An 18,901-nucleotide genomic window follows, 5' to 3' on the forward strand; every position below is an offset into this window, starting at 1 on the left:
AACTCCCCAAGAAAGCTAGGCAAAAGTTTTTATGACTAGTGGAGTAGGCACCACAAATGGCCTTACCCATCGGAATCGCAGAAGCTAGCTCAATGATTGGTAGCATGCCTTATTAGTGGCTGGAAGGATTCTACATTTCTAGACAGCTCGACCATAAATGTCGTTTCTGAATACGAAAATCTTGTATAGTTAGCGTATCACTTTTGGTTGAAAACTTCCACAAACACTGGTTTATGTAAGTAATGTTACATGTGTTCAAGTTCAATGCTCGGTAAATGGCCTTATAGATGCAATCAAGTACATTCTAATGCTCTGCCTCCCTAAAATTTTCCTTTAAGTACCTATGTCACACTGCATTTGTTTGTGTAAGTTGTCACCACTGCATAATTTTTTATGAAGAAGAGTTAATTTATACGGGAACTATAAAAAGTCTTGTAACAATTATATGTTGTGTTATAAGAAAAAGATCAAAACCAGATTTCCATGAAAACTATAATGGGAGAATGGTTAATCTATTTTAATCTTTATATGATGCCCCAGTTGTGAAGAAAAATAATTGTATAGAAGTAGTCAATAAATTCAATACAAAGCAATTGAAGAGCTTTTGTTACTTTTTAGTGAACTTTTGGTGGTTGCCACTGTTGCAAGCGATGATGTGGTGCAAGTGTTTTTTCTTTGAATCCGTAGATGGGTATAGCGAGTTGAATACTAGGTGCAATGAGGCATTTCTGCGGGGGCATTTTTGCAACTGTAGACATGTTCTGGTATATTTTACAAAAACTAGCATGAGATGGGGATATTGTCGTGGCTTCACAAAATTAAGTCTTAAGACCTGACATGTTACACACCTGCATAAATACAGTATCCCATGTTCTGTGTACAGTCGTAACCAAATTATGCTTGTGACAACAATTAAAAGAATACTTTAGAACAATAAACAGGAGCCCTTCAAATTAATAAATCAGTTCATAATGCTCAGGAATATCTCCACTGCAGTAACGCAATATTGTCCACAGTCTGAAGTCTGAACACACTTTGTCTACCACATTGTCTCACATAACCAAAAATAATTGAATGATTTAGCACTAAAAAAAAAAAAAAATCAATAACAACACTTGTTATTGCTCGGCACCCCCTCCATGCAAAAATATCAGCACACCCCTATCAAAGTTCAACACCACAGCTATCAAAATTCAGTATCTCATCCCATTGCTAATTAGTCATTTGCTCGCTAAAAGTAGCCTGCAAGTAAAATACATGCTAAAAGTTGACAACAAATATCCAATATTAAATTTACAAAAAAATAGAACACGTTATTACGTTTTGAATCTTGTCCGGACAATTTCTTGAGTCATGTTTTGTAATCTTTTGGCACGTTTTACACAACCTTCCATTATTTTCTTCTTGGGCATCTCCCTACCAGACTTTATTCTCTTATTTCTCCCCTTTGTTTGAGAAATGTTGGGGTTCAAAATTAAAACCTGTGAAAACAAGTGATAAGAAAATACCTCCGCTACATCAACTTTGCGCTTCTCGTTAGTTGAAGCCATCTCTTTAGTAACTCCTTTAGTAGCTCCTTCAATGAGAGTTTCCTTACACTTGGCAACTCCAATTGACAGTTCACTCATTTTCTCTATGAAAAATGTGTAACTCTCAACATTAGTTGCTGCATCATATGCCAATTGAGTAGCAACTTTAATGCAATGGGAAACTCATAAAGCCTTTTGGTTTCCATGACCGTTCACTAATCCACCATCAAACACGACCCTGTAAGTGTTTGCCTTTTGTGTCCACCTCTTCAAAATAAAGTGAGCTGGAATCTCTTCGACGTCATACCGCAGAAAAATCTTCAAAAGATGAGCGCAAGGTATACCCATAAACTTGAAATACTTACATTCACACTCAGCCTCCAGGGTTGTTCTATCAAAACTCACTTTCCAAACATTAGTATTCTGAGGCTTTCTTGATTTCAAGAAATAAGTTTCATTTCTGTTCCTGTCAACCACCTCTTCAACAATTTTGTAGTAGTTTCATGCATTTTCCACCTGAAACTTAAATTTATTAAAAACATTTATTGTGTCACTTTGCCAGCATGCTTCAAAAGGAACTCGTTTCTACCCACATTGCGACATTTATGTTCAGTGTTGTAATCAAAGTCTCTTTCATGCTTGGCAATCAATCCCAAACTTCTTTCGTTACCATGAACAAATTGCATGAGAGTAGTCGTCGAACTAACAAAGTTATCATAATAAGAGTTCATTGATTCACTTCGTCCAGTTGTGTTCATTCCAGCAAAGAAGGTGTCTAAGTGATAAACCCGAACCCAATTTCTTCTTAACTTATACATTTCATTCAACCAACTATGCTCCACCAAATCGTATTTTACCATCAGTGCAGGCCACTTGCTTTCAAAATCATCTATCCTATAGGATTTAAGAACAAAATTTAGCTCTGTCGCAAATGTGTTGTTTTTATGGTAGACATGCCCCAACTTCTCTGAAAATTTATTTGAAACATGCCAAAAACAATGACGATGTCGTGTAGAGGGGAATACCTTAGCAATTGCTCCAGTCATTGCCCTGTCTTGATCAGTGAGAATCGAAGTTGGAGGGCGACCACCCATAGCTACAAGCCATGTCTGCAATAACCACACAAATGTTTCCTCAGTCTCATCAAGCAATAATGCACACCCAAATTGAATGGATTGCAAATGGTGGTTGACACCAGTAAAAGGAGCAAAAGGCATTTCATAAATATTAGTCCGGTAAGTTGTATCGAAAGATACAACATCTCCAAAGTATTCGTACTGCACCCAAGACCGTCCTTTAATCCAAAAAAAATTAACTGTGGTACCACTTGGATCTAGTTGAACAGTGTAGTAGAATTGAGGATTTTCTGCGCTCTTGTGCTTAAAGTAATCAAGTACAGCCGTCGCGTCATTTTCTTTTGGTTTCTTTCTTGTGGCAGAATAGTTTTGACACATCTTTGAAGTGAGCCCAATTGCATCCCCAGAGAAAACTGATGCAACTTTTGCCACTGGTAAACCCTCATTATCAAAAATCTCTGTCAAGTTCTTTGCTGCTTCTGGCATAGATTTATTCGACCTCATTGAACCCCTCTTGTACGGAGAAACCAAGCCATGACTATGGTTGTTTTCAACCAATGTAACTGTGTGTATATATTGTCGAAGTTTTTCTTTGCCAATCTCATTCTTGCTCTACAATCACACCGCGGTCGAAGTGTTTCTTGATGTTCCTGACACTCTAATAGACACATCTTCTTTTTTGTTATGGATCCCCTCACGTGAACAGACCAAGAGACCACTAGAAGGTACGTCCACATGTGATTGTCTCTTAACTGCACTCCTAACACGCATTTGAAATTCCTGTTGTCGACCATACTCCTTGTAGTATTTCTTCGCTTCCTCGAAACTGTTAAACGACATTCCTACATACGGTGCTTCTAACAATTGTATGTCTTCGTTTGTGGCTTCAATTGGAGAAGAATCCACTAGTACTGAATCGGGAACATCGGAAGCTCCATTCAAAGTCATTTCTAGTACCTAAAAAAATAATAATAATAATTAAATAGATAAATGGAGGCGAGTACAACTTAGAAAAAACATACAATCAGTTCATCAAGGACGCGATTTTTAGAGCCTGAAAACCTCATTGGATTGAATGGCTAACTACCCTACTGGACTCGATGAGTTCCATAGAAGGCAGAATGATGTAAAATGCTTAACATCTATACTATGTGCAATTTCTTGCTACACAAATTCGGCAGAATGATGTAAAATGCTTAACATATATACCATGTGCAACTTCTTGCTACACAAATTCTCATAAGTACGTAATGTTTAGCTAGACAACTATTGGACAAAATTTGTTAGAATAATTTAGTGTATTTGGTTAGATCCAAGATACAGCAGGGGTCTTTCTTTGGTTTCCTTCATAATGGTCATTTGGATAGTTACAATGCATCGTCTTTTACAGCAGGGGACGACTATATATATATATATATAACGAACGAAACAAGAAATACTTACAATGGGAGTCTGCCTAACAACCTTTACGATGGGAGTCAAAAAAATAAAACGAGGTTTCCTCGAGAAGAAGAAGAACGAGTTTTTTTTTGGGTGAAAAAGCTACGAAGACGAAAAATGGGTTTTTTCTTTAGCAAAACAAAATGACATTTTCGCCCCTTTCAATTCATTTGTTTGGTTTTTTTAGAGGTAGATCTGGGGGTCAGATTCTGTTTGATTTGATGGTTGGCTAGGTATGTTAAGATAATATGTTAGAATAGTATGTAGAATATATATATTATCTTTTACTAAGAATAGTATATACTCTGTTAGTACGAATTTATTTCACTAGAAATCTATCTAAAATTACAAACTAATTAAGATTAACCATATATACCTGAAGCAACATCATGACACTACAACATAAATGGTATTTCCCATCAGATTAAAAAGTGATCTGATAAGTATAAGACATCACTTTTGAGAGTGATGTGAATGGTGGCAATGTGAAAAGTCAGGATTTTCCACATCACTTTTTAAATGATGTCCACAAGTGATGTTACTTCACATTACTTTTTAATTGATGTCCACAAATGATGTTATAACTTTGCATCATTTTTTAATCGATGTCCACAAATGATGTTATAACTTTGCATCATTTTTTAATCGATGTCCACAAGTGATGTTATAACGTTTAACATCACTTTTTAAGTGAAATCAATAAGGACATCACTTAGGAAGTGACGTTTTATTCAGATTCCAAATTATTTGTAAAATAATGTGAAATAACTCTATAAATCACTTTAAAAGTGATGTCCCATTTATCAAAATAATAATAAAAAAAACAAAATAATAAAAAAACAAAATTACCAATATCATCCCAATATAATATCATTTTCCTTGTCATTTATCATCAAATAAAGATGAAATGTATCTTAAAATCACATCCATCACACAAATATTATCTCCAATTACAAATATTACACTATATACAAAAAAATTCATTTCAGTAATATATTAGATTTTGAATCCAGGCATACGCCTGGGATCTTTTAAGTATCTTTCGTGATATAAAAGAAATACTTTATTATGATAGTTTTTTATATTTAAAAATTTTATAGTCTAATTCAAGCACAAAATGTGTATGGCTCTTTTGCATAAGACTCCTAAGAGTATAAGCAACTAACCCAACCAATGAGGCAGTGATCCACTACTAATTTTATTATCATCACTTGAAGTTTCCAAGTTGAAGTAGAGTTTACAAAAAAAAACATTCAAAACCATTATGCTTATTCTTGTGACTTGCATTGCTTGGAAAGATAGTCTGCAGTAAGATATGTCATCCTTCCAAACCCCAAAAACATTGCACGCATATATTGTTCCAATTGCAGTTTTTTAGTACCGCCAACTTGTTTCATATGTTTGAATTGAGACTATTGAGAGTCATACCAGATTCGACTTACATATAAACCGACTTTAATAGTTGGTACTTTAATGGGCTTTGGGCTTGGCTATTGTAATTGGTCCAAACTTAGTTGTTATTAGAGTGAAGAGTACGTGCTCTTGAGTTAGAGTATGTGTCCTAGTGTCTCCTATTTCGACCTTTTTTTGTGAAACCCGTGTCCAATTTTTTAGTTGAAACTTGAAACTGAGAATGAAGTTATTACTTCATTTCTATTTGGATTAATTTGAAGTAATTATATTTTTTTTGGATTTTTAAATTCCTTTTATGTTCTTCATCAGTTGCATTCGTCTCCTTCAACAGTTCTTCTTCGTTCTTGACAGTGTTACTGCATGTATTTATTTGATATATTTGTTTTTAAGTATATTTTTTAGTGTAATGAGTAAATCCGTTCTAGAGAATTGGTAATTGATTAAATCTGTAGTAATGTATAGTAAATTGTTGCATTGTTTATTATTTCTTTGGAAATATACTATTTCGTTGACCATCCCACCTCAGCACCTCTTTAACATGTCTATTATTTTAGTCCAAAGTAATGTGATATAGGTAAAGGTTTGATTGTTGAATTGTTTAAGTAACACTTATGCTATGGGATATTTTGAGAAACCCATTTTTTTTTTGTTGAGATTTTTAAACTAATAAGCCAGATAAGTTGTTTTTATTCCTGTGCGGGCCTATTATATTAGAGAAAGAAAATTTTGTTCTCCAATCTTTATTATACTTGGTCATGTGTATTTGTGTATTACTATATTAGTGTATATCATTGTATATTTGCATATATGTTGCTTTAAGTAATGAGTATACATACTCCAGTTTCTACATCCAAAATAAGGTCAAATCATTAATGAGGTCTTATTCAATCTCACATTTTAATGATTCAACTACATTATCTCTTCTAATTTATAAACCTAAATAAGGCTTTCAAGTAAACACAAGTAGGTTAATTAGGAAAAAAAATCCTTCGAGGGGAAAAAAAGAAAGTGCTGTACCCAAATGAATTTGCTCCAGTACCTTTTTATAACTACCCTGGTAGTATCTAGTATCTACATCCTTTTAAAATCGAACAGCTATACGCCTATACATAACATTCTTCACCACCATTCACAAGTAAGAAATTGAGTAACATCTAACAGTAGAAAAATATGGAGTACTAATTGGTACCTAATGTTGAAGGCTAATATATGGTTTTAATATTTCTTCACGATTTCGTGGTGGGACAACGATTACACGTTCTTTTTGTGTACAGGTATGTGTGTTACAGTAAAAGGAAGTCATCAACTAAAGGGAGAAGCCATTCACTCTGCTAGTTCTCTACCCCTTCTTGGCCGACTTTGAGTTGCAAAAGCACAGTTAGAACATAGACATAGCTCCTTGAAAAGCCGTGGTCTACCATCATCTCTCGCTTGAGTTAGACCATCTCAAGTTCAAAGGACATGAAAACTTATCCGAGAGATTAGCTATGACAAAACCTGCAAAAACCTGGACCACATGGGATTGATTGTCATGTTCCTTCTTGATTGATAATAATGACAGAATCCATAAATACAACGCTAAACCAGTTATACAAATTTAAACCTGAATGGATCCAAAGATATAGACTGCTGAATACTGACGTCCATGGATGACCATATCAGCCACCATTGCAAGTGGTATTGTAAGGGACATACCCAAGGTCGCGACTAATGGTGTTGTCCATACCACCGAAAGGGCCCTGTGTGTGATCACATGTAAACAAAACAGTAATATAAGAAGAGATGAGCCATTCGAAGAGGGTAATTAACTTGGACGAGGAAGATTTCGTACCACAAATAATCTGAAAGAACACTCCCGACCAAGCCATTTAACAGAACAGCTTCTTCAATTGATGTTGAATGCGGAAATGTGAACTTGGGTTCGATTCCCACAGCAGTCAGAGGCCACACTGCAACAATTCCAAAATAATATTAAATGGTTTCATAATCACTTGGACTCATGCATACAGTGATGCTTAAAATCCTTAGTTTACTCCTCTGTTAGATCATGGAACTATCCAATAACCACATTAGATCACAGAGTACATACAAAGTTAATTTTTTTAACGTTTCTGTTCTACATCAAGCATTTATCTCTCGACGCAGTTGTCACATAACACATGACATAATTATTGGCTTCTTACCGAGCCACCAAAGGCCGAAAAGGACGAACAACCCAATGTATCCGAAGAATTTTTGCACATCGACCTTTTCTTCTTCCGATCCAGCACACCTCTTCAGCAGTACTGCAATAGTAACCGAACACTGTAATTGATCGGTATTCTTGCAAGCCTTAAACAGAAAATATAACATGTGAAGAGACAAAATGGTGCACCTGTAAATAAGCCATATGATATTGCAGAGAGAAGACCAAAAACATCCCCAGCAATCGAATGCGTTGTGGTTCTTGGGAAAAGAGGGCATCATGTTAGTTTAAGCACAGGATATTTAATAATGAGCTTATGGCTAAAGACTTATAGGTAAAGACGTCTACAAAGTCAGATAAAAGAAATGAATATGCTATGGTATTATAAGAAAGTTTAGAGAAATGGTTATTACAGAAGGAGAGAGTGAATGGAGAATCCAAAAAGCATACTAGGATTTATATATTTAAGGATCAAATTCTTACAATGATGGGTAGACTTTACTTTTGCGAAATTGCTCTTTGTTTATTCATCTTTGGTATCCACTACCTAAAACGGCTAAAAGCCATATCAGCCATGTTAATATATATTGCTGATCCTAAATTATCTAATTTAAAGCTCCAAGATAAGTGGCTAAAACAAATAAAATTAATGGAAGATAAAGAAGTTCATCCAAAAGGCGCCGAACTTTATGGATCTTTAGGATAATAAATCGCAGAATCATACATAATTGAGTTATGAGTAAGTTTTCAGTTAGATGTATCATAGTTATTTTGGAAAAATATGGTGAAGATCAGTACATTTGTATCGCTATAAGGACTTGAGTGGTTTAACAAAAAATGAAACCTAGGAAAGCAGATAATCCATCATTAAGAAAAATACATGCTAGTTACTCTACAAAAGGAGAAGAGATTGCAAAAAATAGTGAATGAAGTGTTCTTAGGCTAGAGAAAGCAATACCCAGATGTGCTCAGCAATTCATCAGTTGCCCAAGTTTTTCCAATTGTGGTCATGAGAACTCCAGCCATGCTGATAAAAACAGCAACAACTTTTGCTACATTCAGGGAATCCTGGCCGATGTATGCCCCAAAGAAAAGAGTAAAGAGCCCCGATGTAGAAGACAAGATTGTAGTACTTGCTACGCTTGTGTTTGCCAGTGCAAGGCTGGAAAGATACTGTACCAACAAAAAACGTACCATATAGCTAGTGCAAAAGGCATGGGAAACGAAGCTTATATATGCAGAACTAAAAACACGAAATAAGAAAGATCTTTACCTCTGTTGTAAACCATACAGGAGCAATGCAGAAACTTCGCTTTGCGATATCCCAAGAACAAAGTCCAGAATTCTTTTCCAGTAAGTCATCCTCATTTTTACAACTCTTATCCAGTAAAGGTTGCCCCTCTTCCTTTCTGCTAAGATCCAAGTCACTTATTAGGCAGCTCCTCAACTCTGTTTCCAGGCTCGGGTTAACTCTAAATGGAGTATCCAGTCCTAAGAAGCTCAGATCTGACTTTTCACATGCGACATTCTTAAACAAGCAAGTAGCAACGAGGCTATATATCCAATCCTTGAGAAATGCTATGGGTAAATATATGACCAAGAGAGAAACCCCAAGATAAGTGAGTGCAAATGGTTGTTTATACTCCACAAAGATTCTCTGCAAACCATGAGGAAAATATTTATCGCAGGAAAAAGGATCATACATTCACACATGTATCGTACACACACACGACACCAAAAAACAAAAGGAGATAGAGGAAATGAAGAAAATTTCACTTGTTAAAAGAACAGAGCATTTGAAGCAGAGCTTACGCATAAAGTAGAACGAAACGTACTTGTACTTCTGTACTAAAGAAAATAAAACACCTTGTGTCATTGTCCACGCGATTTTATGCATTTAAATCTGCCATATTTCCTTTTGAAAGTGAATAAGTTTCTTGAAGACACAATAGAATGTGATTAGAATGTGCTAAATAAACTCTTAGGACCAGTCATCACTTTGCCGCTGAAGTATAGTCTTTTTTCCCTTCTTTTTCATATTTATGTTTATAGACTTTCTCAAATGCTAGCGGAAACAACTGGAAACTTTCAGATTGGAACTTCTTTACTTGAATTTCTTTATAAATCTCTTTTTTTTTATCCTCAAATATCACATAAAACTATAAAAGTTATTTCCTCAACACATGGTGTTACTTCAACAAAACCAACAACGAAAAACAAGTGATAAATTAATATACTTCCATTCATATTGTAGCATAGTTTACTAAGAGTACTATAGCGTGTCATCACTAATATGTATTCCTACATCAGGCTTCTTGTCTACAATCGTAAAAATTACATATAACAAGTCACAACTTAAAAGTATCAAGGTTAAAATGCAGAATGGTGATCCCTTACCCTTACAATAATGCATCACATAACCTATCTCTTATCATGTAACATCTATATAACCCTTGAGATAACAATACCACTGATGCAATATATTAAATGTTTGATAAAAAATTAGTCAAAGGGAAAACATGATGAAGAAATTAGACTCCAATATACTTGCTCACCTGAGTGACCTCAGCAGAAGTGACCCATATGAAGACAACAATACCAATCAAAACCAAACCAGCTCTATACTTCCAACCCATCAAACTCAACAACTTGACAACCTTTCTTTCTTTCTCACTGTTCCAAGAAGAAGAAAAAACAGTTTGAACAATGTAGTGGTTTGCTAACAATTAAAAATGAAAAACAAGAAAGATCCAATATTTGGAATCGTGGAATGAACATTGAAATCAAACAAAAACAAAGTGCCAAGAAGATTGATTGGTGATCATTTCAACTTCAAGTTGACGTGGATTGGTATTTGACAGAAACACCCCTTTTATTAGGCGGCGTCACGTGACTTGTAAGTTGTAAGAGTAAATGGAGGAGCTGCTGCTTGGTTTTTTGTAAGAAACGTTTATGCCCTTTGTTACAAAGGAATAATAATATGGTTTAGTGCAATGAGCTAGAAAGTCCCACCCACGTGCTGCCCATCTTCCACATTAGGCTGCTTACTTTTCCACATTTTGAAGATAGACCATCAAATTATTAATTGTTTTAGCTAATGATCCAAAAAGGTTAAATCTACGTCATCAGTTCACCTGTGTACGTGGATGATCATTCATCAGAGCATTGACGAATCATAGAGATATGTGCAAAATTTTGCCATGTACAATGCTTGTTTTCTCTACATTGAAACTTTTCGTCATACTAGCCTCAACCAAGGCCTTGTTACCAAAACAGATGAGAGAGAATATTTGAACTAGCCACGCTTATTACCATTTGCGCAAGCTACTCTCTAGGTCCATCCATCAATAAACATAATACCAGAAAAACGACTCTAAACACCAACCAACGACTTTAAACACTAACCTTTGATTGAGTAAAAAATGAAATTTTTTCATCTGAACAGAAATGTGAGCGAGTTCAACAACTTTTGAAGACCTATACTACTTGGGACCATCCGAAAGCACCTTTATTGTGTATATAAAATTATGAATTTTTAAGAATGTGGATGTAACGAAGAGTAAATGTATATTCAATCAATACCATTTCTGCTCAACAGTTGAAGTCAAAATTGAAGATATGGTCAGAACTGAAGAAAAGTTTCAAGTTGTACAAGAATACTGGGGTACAAGTGCACTTCTTTGCCGCACCAATTCATGAAGATCATGAACAATCTTAAATACTGCATCTGGTCGTGCCTGCTTCAAGGCATTCCTAGACATTGCCTTGAGCTCATCTGCTTTTGGACCAAACCATTGAGCAACAATAATAGCTATTTGTTTCGGCGACTTGCAGAATTTTCCACATCCATTTTCCACCACATAAGGCACGTTTCCAACTTCCTGTATTGTGTTAGGCATAAAAAATGAGCAACTCTAGAAAATATCCTAATGTCGCATGAAGAAGATCATGCAAAATGTTGGCTTTTCGAAGGTATTGATGAACCACAAAGCTTATAATCTCTATTCTCTATCATTCAATCTTGGGAATTTTTCTTGAGAAGAAAGTATTCAGAGGATCTCAAAGATTCTTAAGTTAGTTTCTTCCTGAAGATATATCCTGTTACTGTTCTTCTTTTCTTTTAATTTTGTTCATCTTAAAAGGCAATTTGTTCTTGAGAGTTTCAGTCACAACACAGTGAGAAATTTAGTCTAAAGACATAAATCACCAGCAAGATCATAAAACTGAGTAGAAAAATCATTTGATAATTATGAGTTATGACACACATAACGTCTTAGAGAGTTAGAAGCCCAAACAAAAGAAAGAAAAGGATTACCTGCCCAGCAATGTAATCATTCAAAATTATAGGAAGTCCCCGGATAAAGGCTTCTGCAATAGTTCCGGGCCCTGCCTGCAAATGCCAATTGACATATTACATTATAAGTATATCATAGAATTTTTGACAAAGGAACACGTTCAGATTCATAACAATTATTGTTATAATACATGCTATTACTAATGCTACCATTACTACGAACCACCTAAGACTACTAACAAATACCATCACCTTGAGTAGAGATTTACCTTTGTAATTATACAATCACAAGCACCCATGCAGTCTTCCATTTTAGTTACAAATCCCTTCACCTGATGTTCAAAGAAAATTTCTTATATCAACTGTAAAACTTATTAACAAGAAAGACTACATAAGAAACTGATGGCTCTGGCACTCGACATCAGAGCTACCATCAATAGAGATGTACATGTACAACTACAGTAAATGAGATCCAGAAAATTCAATTTCTTAACCACCAAATAGTGAGTGTTGAAAGTCTAAACGGTCATAAAATATTGGTAAGAAATAAGCAAATAGATAATGTGATGGCATTTGCAATTGCAATTTGAGTTTTTGGATATAAATATCCAAATTGATATCGTAAGGCCAATGAAACGTATGCAGAAGATGATACCTGAACAGGAATATTCCACTTGATCGAACGGAGCTTACTAGCGAGCTTCTTGTTACGGCCACATATGACAAGAATCTGGCCGACTGGTTCCCCAATACTTTTGTCATACAATGAATTCCCAAGTGCTCGAGCAGTGGCCTCAATTGGACCAATTCCTTCACCTCCTCCCATCAGTAACACAGCAGGAAGATCTTCATCCATTCCCAATTCCCTCCTCAGTACATCCTAGCAAAGATGAATATAAATTGGTTGAATATTATGCCACATACTTCAATTGCATTAGCATGAAGATCAAACATGACAAAGTAAACCGTTATTCTGAATTGAATAGAGATTGACATGATTTCAATTGTTCACTGAATTAATTTTATTCTGATGTTTTCCCTTCATTTGTCGGGTTACAAACTTTTTCTAACTGGTAGGAAGATTGATCTATTACGTTAGGCTTCTTGAGTATTACATACCATATACAGATACCACTAACTAATTAACAGTCAAAGGGTTGCCTAGCTCATTACCTAGGCGGCTAGGTTCTAGGTTCACCCTTCCACCTCGAGACTAGCCAGCGTCTTTAGCTGCATAACTAACGAATATATATAGTTCCAGACCCCAAAATATTTTCATGTATGTTGCAATTCCAATCTGTGAAGGTTCATATATTGCTAAAGAAAGGTGTAAATAAGGATACCTTACAGAAACCATAGTACTATGCGTCTAGCTGAAAAGCTGGAGGCACTGGGAGAGGAGGCGCTTTGGTGTCTTTTATGGACTTCAACACACGTACCCTAGGTATCCCTCGATGTGTTATCCAATTAGTGCCAGCAATTATGCCATATGTAAGGGTCCAATTTTAAGTTTTCTAAAAAAGGTAACCTAGATTTCTAACTTGAATGTGCTATTGCAAAACAAAACAGGACATATATTGATGTATAGACATGAAGCATCAGAACTGTAAAAAAGGATAGAGAGACAACCTTTGGTCGAACAGCTTTGGTAAAAGAAGGTCGCACTGGAAGACCATAAACTTTAATTTGAGACGGCTCAAGTCCAGCTTTTGAGGCCCTTTTCGCTAATTCTGTTGTCGGGCAGTAACATCTAGTTACGAGCTTATGAAACCTGTACAGAACAATGACAAGAAGAGCAATGACCTTCCAATTAAAATTAAGCAATCAACCTAAGTTCCAGACAGGTACTAACACAACACTAAGATCATACCACGTAGGATGGCAAGTACTCAAATCTGTGACAACTGTGGTAAACACAATTTTCTCCAAAAGACCCTTGGCCCTCAAAACACGAAGAGGCACATGTTGCATCAAAGGATGGACACTGATAATAATATCTGGCTGGTATTTCATAATTCCATTAGCAATCTCTCTGTACAAATAACAACGGTCAATTACAATAAGCATAAACAGCTTAGAGCCAAATGCAGCAGAATGTGATTATAAAGATCGACTGATTCAATCATTTTGTGCCATAAATCACTAATATGGTCGGCATTTTTCCACGATGTTTGATAAAAATTAAAACAGGAGATGCCCAACACAAAAACCTCCGTCTTAATTGAATAAGGAACCCTAGGAACGATGGTCCACAGAAGAAACCTTGATGCCTAACTAACATGTTACCCTAAATGTTTCACCTCAAGGATAAAGTATATAAATACTTCAGATGATTACTATCACACATGCTCCTCCCTTGTCCCCTCCTTCCCAGGTGCCAACACATCACATTGTCACAACATCTACGTCATCTAGAGCTCAGAGAAGAAAACAGGTCTTTGCATAATCCATTAGGCTAGACGCAGGAGAAATTACTGCAATTTAGGCCGGGCTGAGTTGTGCAGCAAATTCGCAAAACTTTCCAAGCCAGATTTGAACCAAAACTGAGGGCAATTAAGGCTAGGTAGGCAAAATCTCTACCCAAGGGGATTAATTCCAATCAAAATTCTGCTGCGATTTGAAATGTGCAAAGTGTTAGGGGTGCAGTTAAATTTTTTTTTTGCAGTGACTCAAACAAAAAAAAAAAAGTTTTGTTGTCATTTTATAAGTTCAAAGTTTACCCTGAGTTGCATTATTTTTTTTTAGGGATTTTGGTGGTCTGTTTAATTCAAAACTCAACAAGGAAAAAAGTATTCACATTTGCAAGTAACATTTGTTTTTAAAGGTTGCAACGCAATTGTTGACATGAAAAAACTTGGTAATGTAAGGCAAAAAAGAAACTCACCTAGCTATAAGAGCTGAAGTTGCAGCCAAATTGGGCTGATGCACCAAGCGCGGAGCACTACCATAATATGCCATTTTCCATAACGGTCCATGTTTCACCAAAAAACTATAGCTCCTGGGCAATTGGTTAAACGGCCAAGGCGTATGTTCTGACCACAAGTCTGTAACAAAAACCTGTACCACAGACTCTTAGTACAGTAAACCATAATTAACAATTTAACACGTCCTAAATGAACACGAGGCACAACAATGAGAGGTATAAAAAAAACAGACCTCATATTCTTCTCCGAATTCTTCATTAAATGTCATTTTAATAGCTTCAGCAGAAGCTCTATGACCACCACCAGTGTCACTCATCAAAATCAAAACTTTCTTCGGACAACCCCCTTCAACAGAATTCACACTCAACCCCTCATTCTCTAAAACACCAACACTATCAGCTTTCAATCCATTATCCCCCGACGACAACTGAATTGAACTAAACCCAATAGGCACTCTATCACAATGCAATCTAATAGAGCTATTGAAATCACTCAGAGCTTTATATATCCTTGAAGTATAACCACTCACCCTTAATGAAGCATACACCTTGGGCTTATTATTATTCCTCTTATTATCAAAATACAATGAGTTTGATACATTTGAATTAAAAAAAGGTTTAGAGTTTAATGAAAAACAATCCCATTCAGGAAAAACATCAAACAGATTACTTGGGTCTCGAGTTACAGCTGGAAAACGCATGGTTTTGTACTATAGACTATATATAAAAAAAAAAAAAACAATATCATAAAAACACAACAATCAGTTGATAAAACATAAGGAAACAGATAGAATGTGAAGTGAAGTGAAGGTGGGTTTATTAAAGAGGTGTTTTTTTTGGGAGAGTGTGGTTTGGGAAATCTTACAGAGAAATTGTAGCCACAAAGAAAGGATTTTTTTTTTTGGTTAGGACCAAAAATACTTTCATGAAAAACAAGAAGGCGCTATTTGTTACCAAATATAACTGGCGGATATACCATTGGTGGGATCGACTGTTACTTATCTAAGTCTAAGTATGATATTTTGGTGTATTTGTAGCCGTACACGTGGTATCAGAATTCATGCATGGGACCCACTGAATGGTTTGGATGGTGCGGGTTTCAACATCTACTTATCAAGCTTGGGCCTTGGGATTGAACTCAATGGAATTGTTTGCATATATTACTAGAATAACTGCGATTTAGGATGCAGTGGGGACGTGAGCGGAGGGTGGAGAAGAAAGAGAGGGAGAGTTAGGGAAGTGAGAGAGAGAGAGTTGGGTTTGGTTGAGGGTTATGGGCCAAGGAAAGTCAGGGAGAGGGGTGTGCGTGAACGGGGGAGTAGTGGCGGGAAAGAGGTTCGCTGGGGAGAGAGAGAGTGAAGTTGTGAAGAAGATGAGAAGAGAGAATGAGGACAAACAGAAACCTACCAAATAGAATTTTGGGCCACCCCCCTCAGCCTAGATCGTTCGCTCCGCTCACTTGATTACTAACTTTATTGTGATGACTAATGAGCATCCTATTTAGTGTTTTTTTTTAGTCCTGTTACTGCCAGACCCCATATTGTGTTGGGCAGACCCCGAGTGATATTAGTAATAATGTAATATCAATCGGCATCTGTATTACAATTATAGTGTATTGCTTATAAAAAGTGTTATTATTTGGTGATACTGGTTCTTATTTTGAATGGGGCTGTGGAGGCACATAGTGATTGTGTAGAGAAAAAAGAGTTTTTTCTGTTTTTCACTTTCGAGCGCTGCCCAAGGCCAGAGTGTCAAGCTCGACCATCATGGCTCCAGTGTTTTAGAAGCGACTTCGCAGCCGAGTCCTTTTTGTGGGCTTGTCCTTTTTCTGACAAGAACAATGAACCGCGATTTTGGTTTTGGTATAAAAACAAAATCGGTTTTTGAAAACCTAACTTTTTCCAAAACCAAGAAAAGAGAGATTATAAAGAGAGCAATTCTTTGTGAGTTGAGTGTTCATTTTTGTGAGTGAATTGAGAGACTTGTAATCATTTACTCGGGACATCTAGTAAAGCTTGGAACTCGAAATTGTGGAAGTAGGCAAATTCTCGAACCACGATATATCTCGTCTTGTGGTTTGTTCTTCCTTTACATTAATTGTTTTACTTTATATGCTTGTTATTTGATATTGAGAAGTGTTGGGATATTGCTTGGAGGGTGTTGAAGTTTTGTCTAGTGGGAAGGATCGATCTTTGTGTAGGATTGATCCGTTTGTTGTGGTAACGCGTTGTTTCCGCGACTTATATATTCACAACAATTGGTATCGGAGCCGTAGGTATACGACCTAGGATTTTGAGTTTAGTGCTCAAAATTTGTGTAGACAAGGTGTTCGATTAAATTCGAGGTGAAACCGTTTCTTTTGGGTTATTGTGTGTAACTTAAAAAGATGGCTCCCAAGATGTCAAACGAAGTTTGAAGTAGAGAAGTTTAATGGGAAGAATAACTTTGGGATTTGGCAAGTCCAAGTAAAGGACATCTTCATCCAACAAGGTTTGCACAAGGCTTTAAAGGGGATTAAATCTAAGGGTAGTATGAGTAATAATGATGGGAAGAGTTCGATCTTCAAGCTTGTTCATCAATCGGTTATGTCTTGCTAATGAGGTTATGTATAGTGTGATGGGAGAAAATACATTTACGCGGTATTTGGCTCAAACTAGAGTCTATGTATATGACCAAGAGCATGCCGAACAAGATGTACCTTAAGAAGCGTCTTTATCGGTACATGATGATCGATGGTTCAACGATGCAAGAGCACGCGTTAGTGAGTTCCGTCGACGCCTAGCGGATTATTTGAATGTTGGTATGAAGATGGATGATGAGGATCAAGCGGCATGTTTAATATTCTCCTTGCCAGAAAGCTATGAGCATCTAATGACTACATTCATGAACAGAGAAGTCGTAGATCTTGACGAAGTTCAAAGTGCACTTCTTTCTTATGAGTTGATGAAGAAGACACGTGTAGATAATAACATTGATGCGGTCGGGGCTAGTGGCAAGAGGAAATTGTATGAACGTAATTATTCAAGTAATGAGAATTCTAGGTCCAAGTCAAAGAAGCCTTTAAAATATGTACGATCTACAATTGCAATGAAAAGGGACATTATGCAAGTAATTGTCCTCACCCAAGAAAGAGAACAAAGAGATGGTCGGAAGAAAGGTAAGGCAAAAATTGAGGCAAATTATGCTTCGGGCTCACGAAGGGGATGAGTTCGGTCTACGTGTGTATCCACACAAGACTATATGACCGAAAAGTGGATTCTTGATTTCGGATGTTCCTATCATATGTGCCCGAATAGAAAGTGGTTTACTTCTTTATGAAAGCATTGATGGTGGTTCCGTTTTAATGGGTAATGGCGTTGCTTGTAAGGCGGTAGGAATTGGAACTATCTGGTCAAGATGTATGATGGTGTAGTGAGGACTTTAACCGATGTGAGACATGTTCCTGAGCTAAAGAAAAGTCTTATTTTCTCTTGGTACCTTGGATTCCAAAGGCCACAAGTTTGTGGGTGAAGGTGGAGTCCTAAATATTGTTAATGGCTCTTTAGTTGTTATGAAGGGTAAAAAATATGGAACCTTGTATACTCGATAGGTAGTACGGTGATAAGCGATGTAGCGATGGGTGCATGTAGTAATGATTCGAAGTGCACTAAGATATGGCATATCGTTTAGGGCATATGAGTGAAAAGGGTTTGTCCGAGTTGTGCTGCGAGGGTTCTTGAAGAACTTGAAGAAGCCAAGTATGGGGTTCCGCGTGAGCATTGCGTCTATGGGAAGCAAATCAAGAGTCAAGTTCAAGTCAAGCAAACACACGACAACAGAGCATCCTTGATTATGTGCATACGGATGTTTTGGGGACCTCCAGTGGTGGCTTCCAAGGGAGGTAACCGCTATTATGTCTCATTCATTGATGATCATACTCGCTATGTGTGGGTGTATATGATGAAATCGAAAGATGAAGTGTTTGAGACATTTAAGAAGTGGAAGGCAAGGGTTGAGAATCGCACGGATAGGAAGGTAAAGACATTACGATCCGACAATGGT

At 36.5% G+C, this 18,901-nt stretch overlaps 2 protein-coding genes across 3 annotated transcripts; both read right to left on the reverse strand.

The window, feature by feature from the left end:
• Positions 1-6,470: 6,470 nt before the first annotated feature.
• LOC147508424 (putative transporter C405.03c) lies at positions 6,471-10,537 on the reverse strand. Of its 2 annotated transcripts, XM_086600954.1 has the most exons (9): positions 10,420-10,537; positions 10,199-10,316; positions 8,917-9,300; positions 8,602-8,816; positions 7,833-7,903; positions 7,642-7,743; positions 7,290-7,407; positions 7,062-7,197; positions 6,471-6,965 (listed from the first exon to the last, which is right to left on the reverse strand). In XM_086600954.1, the coding sequence occupies exons 2-9, from the start codon at positions 10,277-10,279 to the stop codon at positions 6,879-6,881; spliced, it is 1,194 nt and encodes a 397-aa protein (XP_086457080.1). In that variant the 5' UTR covers positions 10,280-10,316; positions 10,420-10,537; the 3' UTR covers positions 6,471-6,878. The 2 variants fall into 2 exon arrangements, with proteins under 2 accessions (XP_086457080.1, XP_086457079.1); XM_086600953.1 differs by having other exon boundaries at positions 10,199-10,487.
• Positions 10,538-11,227: 690 nt separating this feature from the next.
• On the reverse strand, positions 11,228-15,804 carry MGD1 (monogalactosyl diacylglycerol synthase 1). The gene is made up of 8 exons (XM_086600952.1): positions 15,094-15,804; positions 14,822-14,994; positions 13,808-13,969; positions 13,567-13,708; positions 12,593-12,817; positions 12,207-12,269; positions 11,959-12,033; positions 11,228-11,524 (listed from the first exon to the last, which is right to left on the reverse strand). The coding sequence occupies exons 1-8, from the start codon at positions 15,559-15,561 to the stop codon at positions 11,285-11,287; spliced, it is 1,548 nt and encodes a 515-aa protein (XP_086457078.1). The 5' UTR covers positions 15,562-15,804; the 3' UTR covers positions 11,228-11,284.
• Positions 15,805-18,901: the final 3,097 nt, after the last annotated feature.

The sequence above is a fragment of the Coptis chinensis genome, chromosome 3 (genome assembly GCF_015680905.1).
Source record: "Coptis chinensis isolate HL-2020 chromosome 3, ASM1568090v1, whole genome shotgun sequence".
In the NCBI taxonomy this organism is placed as follows: Eukaryota; Viridiplantae; Streptophyta; class Magnoliopsida; order Ranunculales; family Ranunculaceae; genus Coptis; species Coptis chinensis.

What these genes read in the sequence shown, in the direction of transcription:
- LOC147508424 (XM_086600954.1), bottom strand. Translation starts at nt 10,279, where the DNA reads ATGGGTTGGAAGTATAGAGCTGGTTTGGTTTTGATTGGTATTGTTGTC. An exon ending in CTGTATGGTTTACAACAGAG is followed by an intron (nt 8,817 to 8,916) that starts GTAAAGATCTTT and finishes TTGTTGGTACAG; the next exon opens with TATCTTTCCAGCCTTGCACT. An exon ending in GTTCTTTCAGATTATTTGTG is followed by an intron (nt 7,198 to 7,289) that starts GTACGAAATCTT and finishes GATCACACACAG; the next exon opens with GGCCCTTTCGGTGGTATGGA.
- MGD1 (XM_086600952.1), bottom strand. Translation starts at nt 15,561, where the DNA reads ATGCGTTTTCCAGCTGTAACTCGAGACCCAAGTAATCTGTTTGATGTT. An exon ending in ACTTCAGCTCTTATAGCTAG is followed by an intron (nt 13,970 to 14,821) that starts GTGAGTTTCTTT and finishes TTATTTGTACAG; the next exon opens with AGAGATTGCTAATGGAATTA. An exon ending in ATGATTACATTGCTGGGCAG is followed by an intron (nt 11,525 to 11,958) that starts GTAATCCTTTTC and finishes AACACAATACAG; the next exon opens with GAAGTTGGAAACGTGCCTTA.